Genomic DNA, 15234 nt, shown 5'->3' with positions numbered 1-15234 from the left:
CCACAAACTCTCTTCATCTGTGTTTTCCAGGTGTGTGGCACCGCTCTTTCATCCAGAGATGTTCATCTTCATCAACCCCAGACTCTCTGCAGAGGATCTCCTGCTGTTCTCTCTCCTATCAGCTCCTTCGGGCATTCTGCAGAGTTATTACCACGGGGCTGGCAGAAGGAGAAATCTGTATTCTCACATCCTAAGGAGAATACAGGAGATTCTCCAAAGCTCGGAGCAGGCTCATTCCTTTTTGTGTACAATTCAATTCAAAGCATCTTGAGGGAACAACTGATAACAATGAACAGAGGCAGACAGGGTGTGTTACATTTCGTGATATAAATTATTTATTTACATTTACAGAAAAATGACCCCATCAAGACAACGTAGTAATAACTATTGGAAATAGAACCCAAGATACAGTAGCTGACGTCGTCGTCGTGACCGAACAGAGAGCTCTATAATAACATTGTGCCCTCTGTCAAAGGTCTCCTATAACACAAGGTGCAAGGCATCACGTGTAGACCCGAAACACCCCCCACCCCACCCCATACACACACACACACACGTCATCCCACCCCGACCCGCCCCCCTCCCAGTCCGGACAACACTCACCTCACTTAGAAGCCCCTTACCCTGCTTAGCACTACCCTGATTTGCTTTAACCCCCCTCATCTACAAACAACAGACACTGGCTAGCCCGCCTCTACCAAAGCTCACACATCTAATACACATTCCCACACACACACACATTCTCTCATATACACGCACACACACACACACACACATTCAGTATCCTCAACGGTCCCCAAACACCTCATGGTTCAGTTTTTCAGCTGAAACCCTGGAAGCAGGTGGAAGTGAGAAGGTGCGAGGACACTCGATTGGGTAGCCGGCGACTGAGGAGAGCATCACCCCCGGGGGGGCGGGCGGGCGGGTGGGGGGGTGTCGCCACTGTCTGCTGTCGCGGCTCTGTCTCTGCCGTGTCCCACGTCCTCTGTGTGAGCATTCTTTCAGTTCATACTGGGAGAGAGGGCGAGGAGTGAGGGGAAGCAGATCCTAATTTATCAGGGGGTTGGCCTACAGGGGGAGTAACATCGAACGCCGTAGCCCTCCGTGCTGCGGAGGGGGGGGGGGGGACACTGTCCGCTGTTTGCCTGGAGCTCAGATCAGTCGAGTGGAGGCGCGCATGGTGTTCTCTGAGCTGAAGTGGACATTGTTCTGCTTCTGCCGGTTGATCCTGTTGGTCCGTGGGCACTTCCTGTGGAGGGGAAAGTGAGGGAGGAGTCATTAGCGATGCAACAGGAATTATACCTGATTAACAGTGAAATTAGAACGGAAAAGCAGGTTTCTCTTAAAGGGGATTGACCCCATTTTGCTTCTCAGTTTCAGGAGGTGTCTCACCTCACCTGTTGTTATGAGTGGGAACAAACTGATGCACTGTTGTGATGGTGGAAATATACAATAATGTGGCAATAATAACCTTTTCAAACGTGAGAAATGTCGTGCACGGGAGGCTGAGCACAGAGGTGACCTTTCCTGCTCCTGCCTACTTGTCCTTTAAGTGAAGGCCTTATAATAATCTAATAAAACTAATGAGACAAAGCTCAACTGGGACAGCTATACATCTATTTATTCTTTAGTCGCAGTGGTAATAATTGAGAAGTAATATTTCATTATTTATATTACGTCTTTTAGCTTTAAAAGAAATATCACAGAGCAGCAGGACACATTAATGCAGATATAATCTCCTCTTTCCGTCTTTATCGGCTCTCCTCCTCCTGCACCTTCCCAACTGCTCTCTCTCTCATTCTGTCCCTCCTCTTCCTCTCCTCCTTTGCTCAGAGGAGCAGGTCTTTCTTCCTTTTTTTCACAGCCAACTCTTTTAAAGATCTTTTATTGAATGTCATAAATTGCTTAGGTCAGCCGCAGGCACACAGGGCTGCAGGGTATACAAGCGTGTGTGTGTGTGTGTCGGTTTTATTGTCAATACAAAACGCCTGTTCAAACACAGGGTGTGTACCCTTGCCTACTTTGATATCTCCGTGTATGTGTGCTCATACGCACCCGCTGCATGTGTTCAGGTGAGTGAGTGTGTGTCTGTGTGTGTGTGTGTGTGTGTCCAGAGGGAAAGTCCTGTACTTTCCCTCTATAGTGAGCAAGGTGACCTTTCAGCTGTTTCCTCCAGGAGCCCCATGGCCCCCATGAGAATCCCGAATACACACCGACAACATGGAAAATACTGTGTGTTTGTGTGTCTGTGTGTCTGTGTGTGTGTGTGTGTGTGTGCGTGACTCACCTGGTAATGCAGAGCACCACCACACAAATGATGACCACCTGGAGAGCTCCAATGATGGAGGCGATAAGGACGTAGTGCAGTTTGCCGGAGCCGGGCACCACATAGAACACGTTGTACTCTTTGATGTCACACTGGGGGCCCCGAAAACCCGAATGACAGCTGAGATATCACACACACACACACACAGACAGACACACACACACATCCAGGGGCGAGAGAGAAGAAAGAGACAGAGAGGAAACGAGTCATTCCTTTGCACCGGGAGACAGGTTAATTGTTTCTGTGCATCTAATTGAAACGTCAGTACCTGCTTGATAAAGACATTGAGGTGGAACAATGTGTTTGTGTGGCAGCGTGGTGATTGTGCTTTTTCTTTGCTGCGACTATTGAGATGAACATGACTGATGGGGCTCGCACAGGGAGAGGCAGGGAGAGAGAGAGAGAGAGAGAGAGAGAGAGAGAGAGAGAGAGAGAGAGAGAGAGAGAGAGAGAGAAAGAGAGAGAGAGAGAGAGAAAGAGAGAGAGTGAGCATCTCGAGATGCAGAACGTTCGTTTCACCGCCGCAGCTTAAAATTTTAAAGTGTGTCACCCTAACCCAAATAACTATTATATTCGTTTATTGAATTTGTGACATACAGCAAAAGGCTGTTTGTACTGTCGAGACTCATTAAACAATACTTCATGCCTGAAATATTTCTAATATCATCCAAAACCTTTAATATTCTGTGTACAATATGATTTATTTCTGATAAAAGAGAACACTTTTTATCATCACAAAGTGGCCTCGTGTTGTCCTGAGCTGCAGTGAGGGAATATGAGTTTACTGTCAGGAGTCCTGTTGGGGATCATAGAATATTTTGTCTTTAGTGTCGTAAACTCTCCCTGTTTTACAAACCACAGTGGAAACACAAAGGCTGGATAACAATTCTGCAAACCTATAAATACTTATTTTTTAATACTTCTAACCTTATACACTCAGAACACTTGTAGGAAAGATGACAATGATGTTGGTCAGGGGTCGAGTGGTTGACAGTTTCCTGTTCCCAGTCCTCTAACATTCAAAATGTTCAAAGTCACACAACAGAACAAAAGAGACAACTAAAAAGAAGAAGAAGCTATTTCACTGGTCCCTATACGACATATAACATTAGCTGTTAATCATATCATATTTAATCCTTCTTAGTGTGGTATGAGACACACACGCACACACACACACACAAACAGACACACACAGACACACACACACACACACACACACAGAGTGAGAGAGACTAATGGAGATGATCTTTGTCCTCAGAGACAAGCTAAAATGGTCCCCCCTTTAATCTCTATCTCTCTCCCTCCCTCTCCTGTCTTCCTGCTTGTCCCGTCTCTGGGGAGGTTGTTACCCACCAACACCTGCACATCCCTATTTGGACCCACAACTCACACACACACAAAGACACACACACAGACACACACACACACACACACAGTCTCCTTCACATTCTCTTTCCCTTCGACCTGACAGTGAGCGAGATTAACAGCTCAACCTTGTTCTTTTGGGGGGGTTTGTGCTCCGATTTCCAACCACATGCACACACACACATGCACACACACACATGCACACGTGTACACACACATGCATCACTTCCACAGGCACAACTGTGTCTGGATGCAACGTCCGCTTTCCACGGCCGCTAGGGGGCAGCAAAGGCCTTTCACTCCCCCTCTCTGCTGAGCAGTGTTATGTATGCAAGAATACAGAAGGGACGAGCGAGGTTAGAGGAAGAGGAGAAGGACAGAGGGAGAGAGAGAGACACCAGGACCCCTAGCAACACACACTATCAGGCTGTAAAAGATGGCAGACCTGAGGAGCACACATGGTCACTCATTGTGTGCGTCCTGCGTGTGTCCTGTGTGTGTGTCCTTCTTGTGCCTGTATGTAAATGCACATCTGTGCTGTGTGTGTCCAACTGCGTTGTGTGTGCTGATGTGAGTGAGTCTCTCCACTGCCTGTGCAGACACTGTCGTCTGCACCTGTTTGTGACTGATGTCCAGCAAATGTGGTCGTGAGGTGAATGTGTTTCTGTCACAAACGACCTTTGAGGACACGTTTAAAAATAGTTTGTGTAACTGGGGATAAAAGTTGTGTCCCCAATTGGCAAAAAAACAGATTTTTGGTTCAGTGGTTCAGTTTAGGGTTAGACTGAGCCTCCAGGAAATGAATGTTTAGTCCCTACAGGGGACCAATGACAACGTGTGTGTGTGTGTGTGTGTGTGTGTGTGTGTGTGTGTGTGTGTGTTTGTGTGTGTGTGCGTATGTGCACTGCTTCTTTGTGTGTTTCTACTTAAATCCCTCTGGTTTAAAAGAACTTGTCATATTTTCCTTCATTGAAGATATAGAAATATAATTGAGAGCAACATTAATACTAGTGGTGAAGGTTTGGCTCTTAGTAAGGACAGGAACACATCGAGATCAAATGCAACACAGATGATCAGTGACACATATTCATTTTTAATACTTTCCAGGACTTCGCTGATGTCACAGTTTGCGTCAGTGAAGATGTCAGTAGTGTGTTTACGGCCACATGTCACTGACAGAGGATAAAGCTAACGAGGCGCAGAGGTGGGATCAGATCCCTGTAACATCAGTTACCTGTCAAATCTACTCTTTACCTCTAGTCCCCATATCGTGATATGAATATCTGTACTTTCTACTCTTGGAAAACCGGCTTGTTACTTTCGTTTTACTGCATTTCAGGGGAATTAGGCATTTTTGTAATGTTTTAATCCTCAAGTGCCACGTTCCCAGGATGTAAAAGACGTTTTAAGACCAGAAGAAGAAGAAGAAGAAGAAGAATAAGAAGGGACAAGAAGAAGCAACATGGAAGAAAGTAAAGAATCAATATCCCTGATAATGTCGACAATGATGGCAACAGAGCAAAAAAAAACATTCTCCCTCCCTGGAGTTATTTAAATGAAGCATTCCTCATCCAGTATGTGTAACACGTTTCCTCCTGGACATGTTTCTTTGTTTTTTATTTGACTTGAAGTAAGAGTGGTTTAAGTTAACGGGTGTTTGAACTATATAAGTGTCACATGAGACTGTTTGCCTTGCACAGATACAGCCGCTAGACGTGACCTTCAGAGGTGAAGATTTCACTTTTAACACTTTTCAAGAGAGAAACTTTTGACACCTCTGCAAAGTGTTGGCTCTGAAATAATAATAAAAAAAATACCCGATGCGGGATTAATTGGAAGCAGTGCAGCGGTGTCCTGTGAGAACAGCGGGGGGGATCTCAAACACTTACACTATTAATAGCCTGATTAAAAAAATAAACAGGATCTAATACTTACGTGGCAATTGCTTTAAATCGATTAATACTTATTATCAAGTACATGTTGTGCAAAAAATAAATAAGGCTTTCTGAGTCCATGTTGCTTAATGAGGGTCAGTTTATACATCAGTAAGAGTTGCACTGCAAAAACTCTGTACTAGAGATAAATATAGTTTCATTGATTATTAAATTAGCATCCATGCACTGTAGTCCATAATAGACACTATAAATGTAGCCCGATTGATTGCTAGCTATTTAAAAAACATTAGTTTGAATTACTAATCAGCAGTCAGTGTAGTTTGCTCAAATTATATCATATTTAGGAAATAGGTTTTGATTTCTTCACCGTTTGGACGTAATTTCAGGCCCTTGTCTGACGTTAAATGTTGAATAAGGTCAGCAATGGTGAGATCCGGCGGCTCAGTGGTTAAGGAGCATAATGTGCATCTAGACTGGGACGTCTCCAGTTGGATTCTGGCTCAGGAAGCTGAGCTGCCTGTCATTTCCACCCGTCTCTCTCCTCATTTCCTGTCACCTGCCTCCTGCTCTGCTTCACAAATGCCCCAAAATGCTTATCCTTACCAATCACTAATCCTCACACATACAGGAATACAGGGTGTGCATGTAAGTGTGTGTGTGTGTGTGTGTGTGTGTGTACCTGCAGGAGGGCTGTGCCAGGATGCTGGGAAACTGACACTCTCCATGGACGCAGTAGTTTTTGTAGTGATCCGGACAGGGGATGTACAGGCCGCGGGCCAGCCCATTCCTCGCATCCTCATTTTTCTCTGTTTCATAAACAGACACACAAACACACACACACACACAAACACAACATCCATTAATACTGAATGCACATATGCTCTTGGCCGCCTGTGCATACATACATGGAGATGCATTATTAAACTTCTTTATGGTTATGTTTAGGCAGTGCTTGTTTACGGTTACTGATCCTGTTCTGGTTTAAAAACAGGAAAACATCACATCTGGCTCTTTATTCCACAAACATCTGTCTGGATGTGGAACGCATATCTCAAGAACTACTCCTCTTATCAGCGTCAAACACGGGACGTGAATTCTCAGTGCAGTGTCGAGGTTGTCAATATTAATACAAATTGAAATTAAACATGTCTTCTTCTTCTATGTCCTCGGATAAACTACGGCAGTCATCAGTAACTGGGTCAATCTGCGGATCAAACTCGCAGCCAGATCATTTTTGTAATTAGATTTTTTTATTTGACCATATCGGACTGAGACACAGACACAGACTGACTAACGCAGGACGGGTGATGATCTCCGTCAACGCATCAACAGTGATAGAATTACTGTTTGGCAAATTGCCTTGAAAGTAAAGACCCAACGTTTGCTTTGTTGCAGCCATGTTTAATATCCAGTTGATATGCAGAGCTTTTATTTTGAAATGTCCTTGAGAAGACCCCAAGGGTGGCGATGGGGTCTGTAGCCTCAACGTCCACTCACCTGTGAGGTCAGTCCGTGCAAAGTGTCCATCCCCGCCTTTGTTGCCCGTTATGATGTCACCTGAAAAGGACAGAGACACAGTCAAACTGATCCCAGGTCAGTACGACTCCTCCCCCCCCTCCACCAGGACTAACGGGTTCAAACTGATGCCAGATGTAAATCATGGTGGCAACAAAGGGTCCCTGAGGTGTGTGCGTCCGTCCAGATAATGCAAATGAATGTGAACTATTCTCCTCCGAAGTCAGAGACTGTCCCTCTAATGTGTTATTCTGAACAAAGAGGAGAAAGGAGCAGCGCCGGGGAGAAACGGCTCAGAGGGAAGAATGCATTCCTGCTCACCTTATTGAGGCTGCATTGAATTCCCCCTTTCACAACGGCTAGACAAAACCTCCTTCCAATCATAATCATTTTATTGCAATTGATTTTTTTTTCTTCCAGTGGTCAGTGAATTTATCGCCTCAAAGTGACGGTGCCAAAGTATTTCCTGGATTTATGGAGCAAGAATTGTGGCATGAAATGTGCCTGAGGGTGCGATTCTTCTTTTTCCTACTTCTCTTCCTCTTTTATCGGCTTGTAAAACACCAGAGGCCTTTCTATGAGGTCAGAAGCTTGACTCGCAAACAAATGAACTTAATGAGTTTTAATTTTTCTAAAGTCTTAATAATGCAGCACCTGCTTTAGTTCAACATCTAGTTTTGAGTTTTTGACATTGTAATAATTGTGACATTTGAAAACTGACCCAAATATTGCTAATTTTATAATGTTGGCACACACTGGCCCACACTATCTGTTGCAAATCAGCTTATCCAAGTTTATAAAATAAACTATTGACCCACAGACGTCTAGCAAGATGAGGGACAGTATTAATAGAAAATCTGCATCTGCACCAAAAATTAAGTGAATTAAGGGAATTAAGTGACAATGTGCAAATACTATTGGCCCATTTTTGGGTGATCTAATATGTTAGAGCAGTCTTTCATGTCATTATTTATAACATGAGACGTTTATGTTTTGCTACTACTTAAAAAAATAAATAATCTGTGGCATAAATAAAGAGCGTATCCCCACTTCTCCAGGCACCACTACATTACTGGAATAAATCTCAATCAAATCAGTTTCCCTCACACTGGTAAGAAGTACAGTAGTAACCTGAGCTCTACTCAGAAAAAGAATGAAATGTAAAAGCTGCTTCCCAAGTGACACATGGAGGAAATATCATAAAGCAGCGATCTAAATGTCAAGGTGTCACTTTGAAGCGTGGCTAACACCAGCTTTCTAAATCCGTCCGTTTCATCGAAGAGTTTCATGACATTTGCTTCTCTCTCTCTCCCACTTTCCCAGAATGTGTGGAATCGATCAGGGTGGTCCGACCCCGAAAGGTGCAACATGGGGGAATACAGACTTCTATGTGTGATCTGGGAGCTGGTTAGCTCTGATTGCTTTTCTCCCCATTACTTCTCAAAGCTTTCATCTCGGTTCTCACATCTCGATCAATCGTCCTGTTTGTCCTGTGAGGACGGCCTACGTACTCGTACAGAATCAAACCCTCTAACTATTGATATTTGAACTCTCTCTAAATTGCGAGCGAAGGTAAAGTCTCCACCCCTCGTTCCCCCAGATGACAGCTTGAGATCTTAACGCGAGAGGAACCAGAATTTGTAGAGATGTAGATAGAAAAATAATATAAAACATTTTTTTAGGAAGAATTCTCATGTGCCTGTGTCTGTCTCCCACATGGATTAGCAGAGTGATTCATGTTAGGGGATTTAACCACACACATTAATAAATAACCTTATCCCTGGAACCATTACAGACACTGCATTCAAATAAATGATATTACATGAGAAAGAGGGGGGGGGATTACCGTTCAGTAAAATTATCAATATACGTAGGAGTCAAGGCTATTTGGGGATTATCTCTGCGCACTATTCCGAAATATGATTGAGTGAAACTATCTCTAATTATGAAATGTGGCTGGAAGTGCAGCTGCAGGGAAATGCAGAATCATGCCGTCTGCATTTAGCTCTGCAAGCCGCCTCATTGGCCTCGATCGCCCCGAGGCCATGAGGGCCTCGTTCACCCTCACGGCCTCACTTCAACTGGAAGTGAACACCTGCCCGGGCAGACAGGCTGCCGGCGTCCGCTGAGCGTGCAGCCAGGGCAGTGCTGTGTCGTTTCGTCACCCAGTGTGTGTGTGTGTGTGTCTGTGTGTGTGTGTCTGTGTGTGTGTGTGTTTGGGTGTCTGACCTTGGCAGTGGCCCAGGTACTTGACCTCGATGCGCTCCTGTTTCTGACAGGACGCCTCCTTCACCTGGCAGGGGTTGTCATAGGAGCGGCCGTCTGAGGCGCACACCGGGTTGAAGCTGATGTGGGAACAGTCGATGTTGCACACGCACCTAAAATAAAAAAGAAAGTAAGAAATCACATTAGAACAGAAAAACTTTCCTTGTATTTTATTCATTAGCGACGTCAAGATGTGAAATAAATTAGATCTGAAATATGAATGGAAATGAGAGCCTCTTTATCCCGGAGAGACGTGTTTGATTGCCAGAGACACAGACCCAAATTCACTCAGGGATTAAAAATGCGACAGAGAAGAAACTGTGCAGCTTGCACTCAGCTGGGAGGCTGGACCATGCATAGTAATGCTGCTCAAACCGGGTTTCTGGCACTTTCAGTTTGACAGAGGGCTTGATTGACAAAAGATGTCCCCCTTACATAACTTACATAAGGCAGGGAAGCAATTTATTCTGCTGTGAGGGGAGAATTCTCCTTCTGCCCTGCTTCCCCCCCCCCCCCTTCTCATGTGGTGTGCCGCAAGGGTCAATTCTTGGTGCCATGCTACTTGTGCTATATAGTTTAATAGTGTGTTTCCAGGCTTTGAAACATCAATTGAGAAAATGAGCAGTTGCAAAAGCGGGCGTTCACATCTCTGCATTAACTCTCTCTCTCAAAGTGAGATCATTCATTTTCTATAATGTTGAATTCCACGGTAACGCGGACGACACCAGGTTTAGATTAATCTGTGATAATCCGATAGTGATAACATCTCCCAGATTACGGCTTGTCTCTCTGATCCTAAAAGCTTGAACTCACAAAGTGCAACACTGGCTCACACATGCTCAAGCCACAGATTTAGATGCTCTCTGCAAAGCTGCCTGTGCTCCTCAGGTCTTCTTCTTACAGTTCTCACAGGAAACTTTGCTATTGACCCTCAAAACCTGTAAAGTTTTTACTGGTTCTTACTGGTTTTTATTTGGAAGTTTATACCTTTTACCTCCACATTTTTGGGAGGGTTTTTCTTATCGTGTTATTGTATATTTTCTGACTTTTAGAATCATTTTCTGTAAAGAACTTGACCATGTCTTAATTAATATTGTGATTACCACCATTATTATACTTACAGTTATCATCATTATTGTTATAATAATAATACTAATAATAGTTATTAGTAGTACATCTTGTGCAGGAAACAACAGCATATAATAATAAATCATAAGCTTACGCAAACATATTCCACACAGAGAAGACACCATGTCTCAATGTCCCTCAACAAAACCTCGGGAGAGAATTATTTAAACTGATCTGGATGGAGATGAGGACAACTGGTCATGTCCTGTGTGTGACTGTCGCCGCTGAGCACAGATTAGATTTTTAAACGGATGTTTATTAAGTACAAGCTTCTCTACATAACAAAATAAAAAAGTTTAATTAAAAGTGTGTTGTTTCTATGCTGTGTTGTCCTGGGTAAATAAGTGCTTACATCTGTAACCCTTTTAAAATGACTCACACTTTGTCTTCCCTGTAAATTGAATTAGTGACTTCCCTCCACCGAGCTGATGTTTCTGCCTGTGATGCGTTTCGGCTCTCAGCTCATCGGGAGCTTACTCCACGTGTTTTCAGCCCTCGCAAATTAACCAGGCAATTTGCTGTCGCACCAACATTTCCAGTGCGAGACATTTTGTGCTTGTGTTTATTAGTCTCTATGGGTCCTTCTGTATTCTGCAAAAACATCTGCACGAATGACAAGAGAGGGAGCGAGAGAGAGAGAGGAGCTACACTTGCCTCTGTGCACATATACGTTTGTGTGTGTGTGTGTGTGTGAGAGTGTATACATCCTGACATACATGTAGTGTGACCCTTCGGTGTGAGGCAGGCCTGATCAGCAGAAATTACACCCAGCTTGTCGTCCCCTGACAGTCGCTGCTGAGAACCACTGAACGCCACATTCTGTAATTATAAATCTGTCATTATTCTCCTGGTCCTTTCATTTCCCCCTGGTGCCCAGCTCTCAGCAAAGCACTCGCATTCGGCTGCTGTCTTACAGCTGCATTTGCATACACAGCCACACGGGCACCCGCCAACGCAAAAAACGTGTGCCTACACACACACACCCACGGACACACTCGGGCGGACACAGTGGCAATCAGCCGCGGTGGTTTGCTACTGCTGACTCTGACGTTGATTGAAACGCTGTGCACCAAAGCGTGGCAGTGCTCAGCTACTGTTGTAATGATGGATCAGCAAAGTAGGACTGATGTGAGGGAAAGGCTCGGTTATGCATCTGTGAGGACACAGTTGTGTAGAGGCACGCAAAATCCCAAAACCCCGCATGACACCGACTGTGAGGCGCCGCCGCTGTGAGCGACCTGCCGCTGCCAAGGGGTTACACAATGAGCCGGTTACACCATGTTTTTAAACACAGACAGACAAATCCAACACTCACACAAATATATTTATGCCGTACATACTTAGCAAAACAACTAAAGCGAGTTTTTCCTGTAACAGTTAGCAGAGAGACTTCAGGAATCCACAGTTTAGTTCTTAGTATTCACCATTTAAACCAAAGTCAAATTCCCTGTAGGTGCGCTATAGTTTAAAATCTACCTACACACTCTCAGTTCCACTTCTTATGGTGAACGTTGAAATCTCAAAAGCAGAATTTTTCCAAACCCCCCCCCCCCCCTCAGTTAAAGTCAAAATAATCTGCATAGCTAGACACTGCTGGAGGCAAGTGAGGGAAAAATAAAGGGGGTCAAACTTTGAAAAAATGATATAACCCGGACTATAATTTTGCTACAGCTGCCCTCGAGCTAAGATTAGACTTACAATTTAAAGCGTCTGTGTTATCACAGAAAGTCTCTAAATGAGAACAGAGTGAGCTTGAAAGGAGCGAGCGAGAAGAAGAGCGAAGGAGAAGAAAGCTTAATATCAGGCGCTTCTGAGCTAAGAGGAGATTTCCCTCACATCCGCCACTTAAAAGGAGTATAGGCTTAAAACGGCACACATGTAAATGTACACATGAAGACTACTGCCCCCCCCCAACACAACCTCCATTCACCAAAGAGCTTTAAAAGCCCCGTGAGGCTGCTGTTGGTCGCTGGCTGATGTCTGTGCTTCATACATTTTTAATGAGGCCTCTCACTTTCTCCATAATAGGCACTATACCACTAGACTGCAGTGCGTCAACACATCCTAATGCCACTCGCCCGCACACACACACACACACACACATACACACAACCACACACACACCTGCAGACAGGCATGCAGAAACTGTCACACACATGCATGAGACACCAATCGCTCTCTGTCTCATCTTGTTTTCCCTATTGTCTCTCTCTCAGCACCAAATCATTGCTTCACACTTTGTGCTGAGAGGAGCAGACAAGTGTTAAATGAAAAGTTGAGGCTGTGTGTGAACGTGTGTACTGTACATATCGGAGTGTGTGTGTGTGTGTGTGAGCTGTTGTGTGTATGTGTGACGATACTTTCTTCACAGGATGTGTCTTATTGATTAGTTCCCTGCGATTTCCCTCCCATCAAGCAACCCCCCCCATCCCGCCCCCAGACTGTCTGCTGGAAAGGCCACTTTACACACATGTAAACACACACACACACACACACACACACACACACACACACACACACACACACACACACACACACACACACACACACACACACACACACACACACACACACACACACACACACACACACACACAAACACAGCAGCCTCACGTTGTGTATAAATCCCTAGCAGCAAACCTTATTGCAAGTGAATGTACCATTGATTTTTATAATCCTTCGCTTCAAATTTCACTCTAATCCTTTGAAAACTGAGTGAAAGAGGCAAAAACAGAGAGAGAGAGAGAGAGAGAGAGAGAGAGAGAGGAGGAAGGGGAGTGAGAGATAGAGAGAAAAGCTATGCTTAGGCAAATAAGAAAAATAGAAAATGAGTGGAGACAAGCTATGTAGTATGTACTCTTCACAACTAATAAGAGGTAGTGAACACACACACACACAGACAAACACAAACACAGACAAACACAAACACACACACAGACACACACACACACACACACACACACACACACACTAGAGAGTCACTGGTCCATCTTTGTCCAGATACTGATACCTTGGGCTCGAGGTATCGGACAATACTCAGCACCAATCCAACACCAGTATTTAATGAAGGGGCTGCACAGCTGACAGTGTGGAGGAAGCTGGGTGCATCCTTTTATTTGACATAGCGGCAAAGTCAACCAGGTGGTGTTGGGATGGATGCAGCCTGATCAGTATGAGGTGGGGTGATGTGGGAGTGAGTGGAGGTGAGTGGAGGTGACATCAGTCAGGAGGTTGACATGGTATTTATTCAATCGCAATAATAAGTGGAGGCCATCTTCCACTGGTTTGCGTGTGTTTGTCGTGTGTGTGTTTGTTGTCTGTGTGGCCTAGCAAAAGGTAAAATAAAATTAGCCCCCCCCCCCCCCCCCCTGCCTCACCTGTTGCCCTGTGATTGTTCCTTGGAATCTTGTGAGCCACAATAAGGACATAAGTAGTGGCTTTGAGAAGCCCCTCGCTCCTTTGTCACTATAGGTCTAAACCCAGTGTCCACACAGCCTCCCCCCCCCCCCCCCTATGATTACCTCACTACCCGCTCCTCTTCTACCTTAATTCTATCACCGGTGATGGGGGCTATTGATGGGTTTGAAAGCACGGTGTTTTTTTGTGGGTAATTACAGTTTTACGCCACAAATGGATCTAAATGGGTTTTCGTGACACTCTATTGATCCTCGAGGGCTAAATTGGTCTTTTTTTTTTGCCTGCTGACTGCCTCCAGAGTACAGAGAGCTGCAAAGGGCGGGGGGGGGGCTGTGGGGATTGCAGGGCTCTTTGCAACAGCAGGTAGCAGAGATGCATCCAGATGATGAACGACAAACAGAATGCAGGAGAACGTTATTCTGTCAAATTGTATAAAGGGTAAAGCAAATAAAAACTAACCAGTGCTGGAGAGAACACAGATTATTTACTTTTGACAAGGCAACACGGAGCATTGTGGAAGCTGCCAGCAGTTGCCGGTGTCTTCAGAAAGGGTTTACACCTTGGAAAAAGAAATGCACTAATTGCATCGAGTCCTTTTGAATTTTTCTCTGGTTCCAGGCCTCAGATATTCCTAAGTAATTTGGCACTTTGCTCCCCGGCTCATCGACGGACGTTTCCACTGTTGCAACTGAGCCAATGGAGGCTTGTTAGAGGGAGAAAAGAAATGTGACGGTCATTTTCTCTGTGCCAGAGGAAGAGAAGCGCCGATAGAGAAAAACGGTCATGAGCGTCGATGGGATGGTTGTAGCTGTCCAGGTTGTTGCCAAGTTCATTCTGTCAAGTTCAGAGCTCATGCTGCGGCGGGACAGTTACTCCTGTAGCCTTTGTCATAGCAGAGCAGAACCAACAATGAGACTAAGTAATGAATCACAACAGCACAGTGTCACACCTACGACGACCACAACGACAATGTGGGATTGTGCTATTTAATTAAACCGGCTGGTGACAATGGAAACACCAGTTCAAAAGCACGAGGGATTGGAGGGAAGTTAATAGACAGGCTGCCACTGAACAAAGAGAAACTCTGACCAAATGCACAAAGTTAACTACAGGTGGAGGCGGTGAAGGTTGTGAATGGAAGGAGGTCAAACCAGACAAAGGCAGGAGGTGAAGAAAGAGCGACACACAGGGAAATACATTAAAAAAATTTAAGAGCAAATAGAAAGTGAAAAGATATAAACCCTGAATCCAATCGACACAATTAGAAATAAACTAGATACCGCTTTTCTTCTGCACGTTCACAAAACAAAGTAAACACCTTTC

The 15234-nt window shown here is 44.7% G+C and overlaps 1 protein-coding gene across 1 annotated transcript in view; it reads right to left on the bottom strand.

Annotated features, from left to right (window-relative positions):
• Positions 1-1065: 1065 nt before the first annotated feature.
• tmeff2a (transmembrane protein with EGF-like and two follistatin-like domains 2a) overlaps positions 1066-15234 on the bottom strand; it is a 96165-nt gene continuing 81996 nt past the window's right edge. The window contains exons 6-10 of the mRNA XM_053439196.1: positions 9331-9479; positions 7084-7143; positions 6266-6392; positions 2288-2446; positions 1066-1249 (exon numbers count right to left, since the gene is read on the bottom strand). Coding sequence (XP_053295171.1) covers positions 1153-1249; positions 2288-2446; positions 6266-6392; positions 7084-7143; positions 9331-9479 — 592 coding nt within the window. The 3' untranslated portion in view covers positions 1066-1152. The remainder of the gene's footprint in view (positions 1250-2287; positions 2447-6265; positions 6393-7083; positions 7144-9330; positions 9480-15234) is intronic.

Source organism: Pleuronectes platessa, chromosome 14 (assembly GCF_947347685.1).
Source record: "Pleuronectes platessa chromosome 14, fPlePla1.1, whole genome shotgun sequence".
In the NCBI taxonomy this organism is placed as follows: Eukaryota; Metazoa; Chordata; class Actinopteri; order Pleuronectiformes; family Pleuronectidae; genus Pleuronectes; species Pleuronectes platessa.
This window is presented reverse-complemented; position numbering and strand designations above follow the sequence as displayed.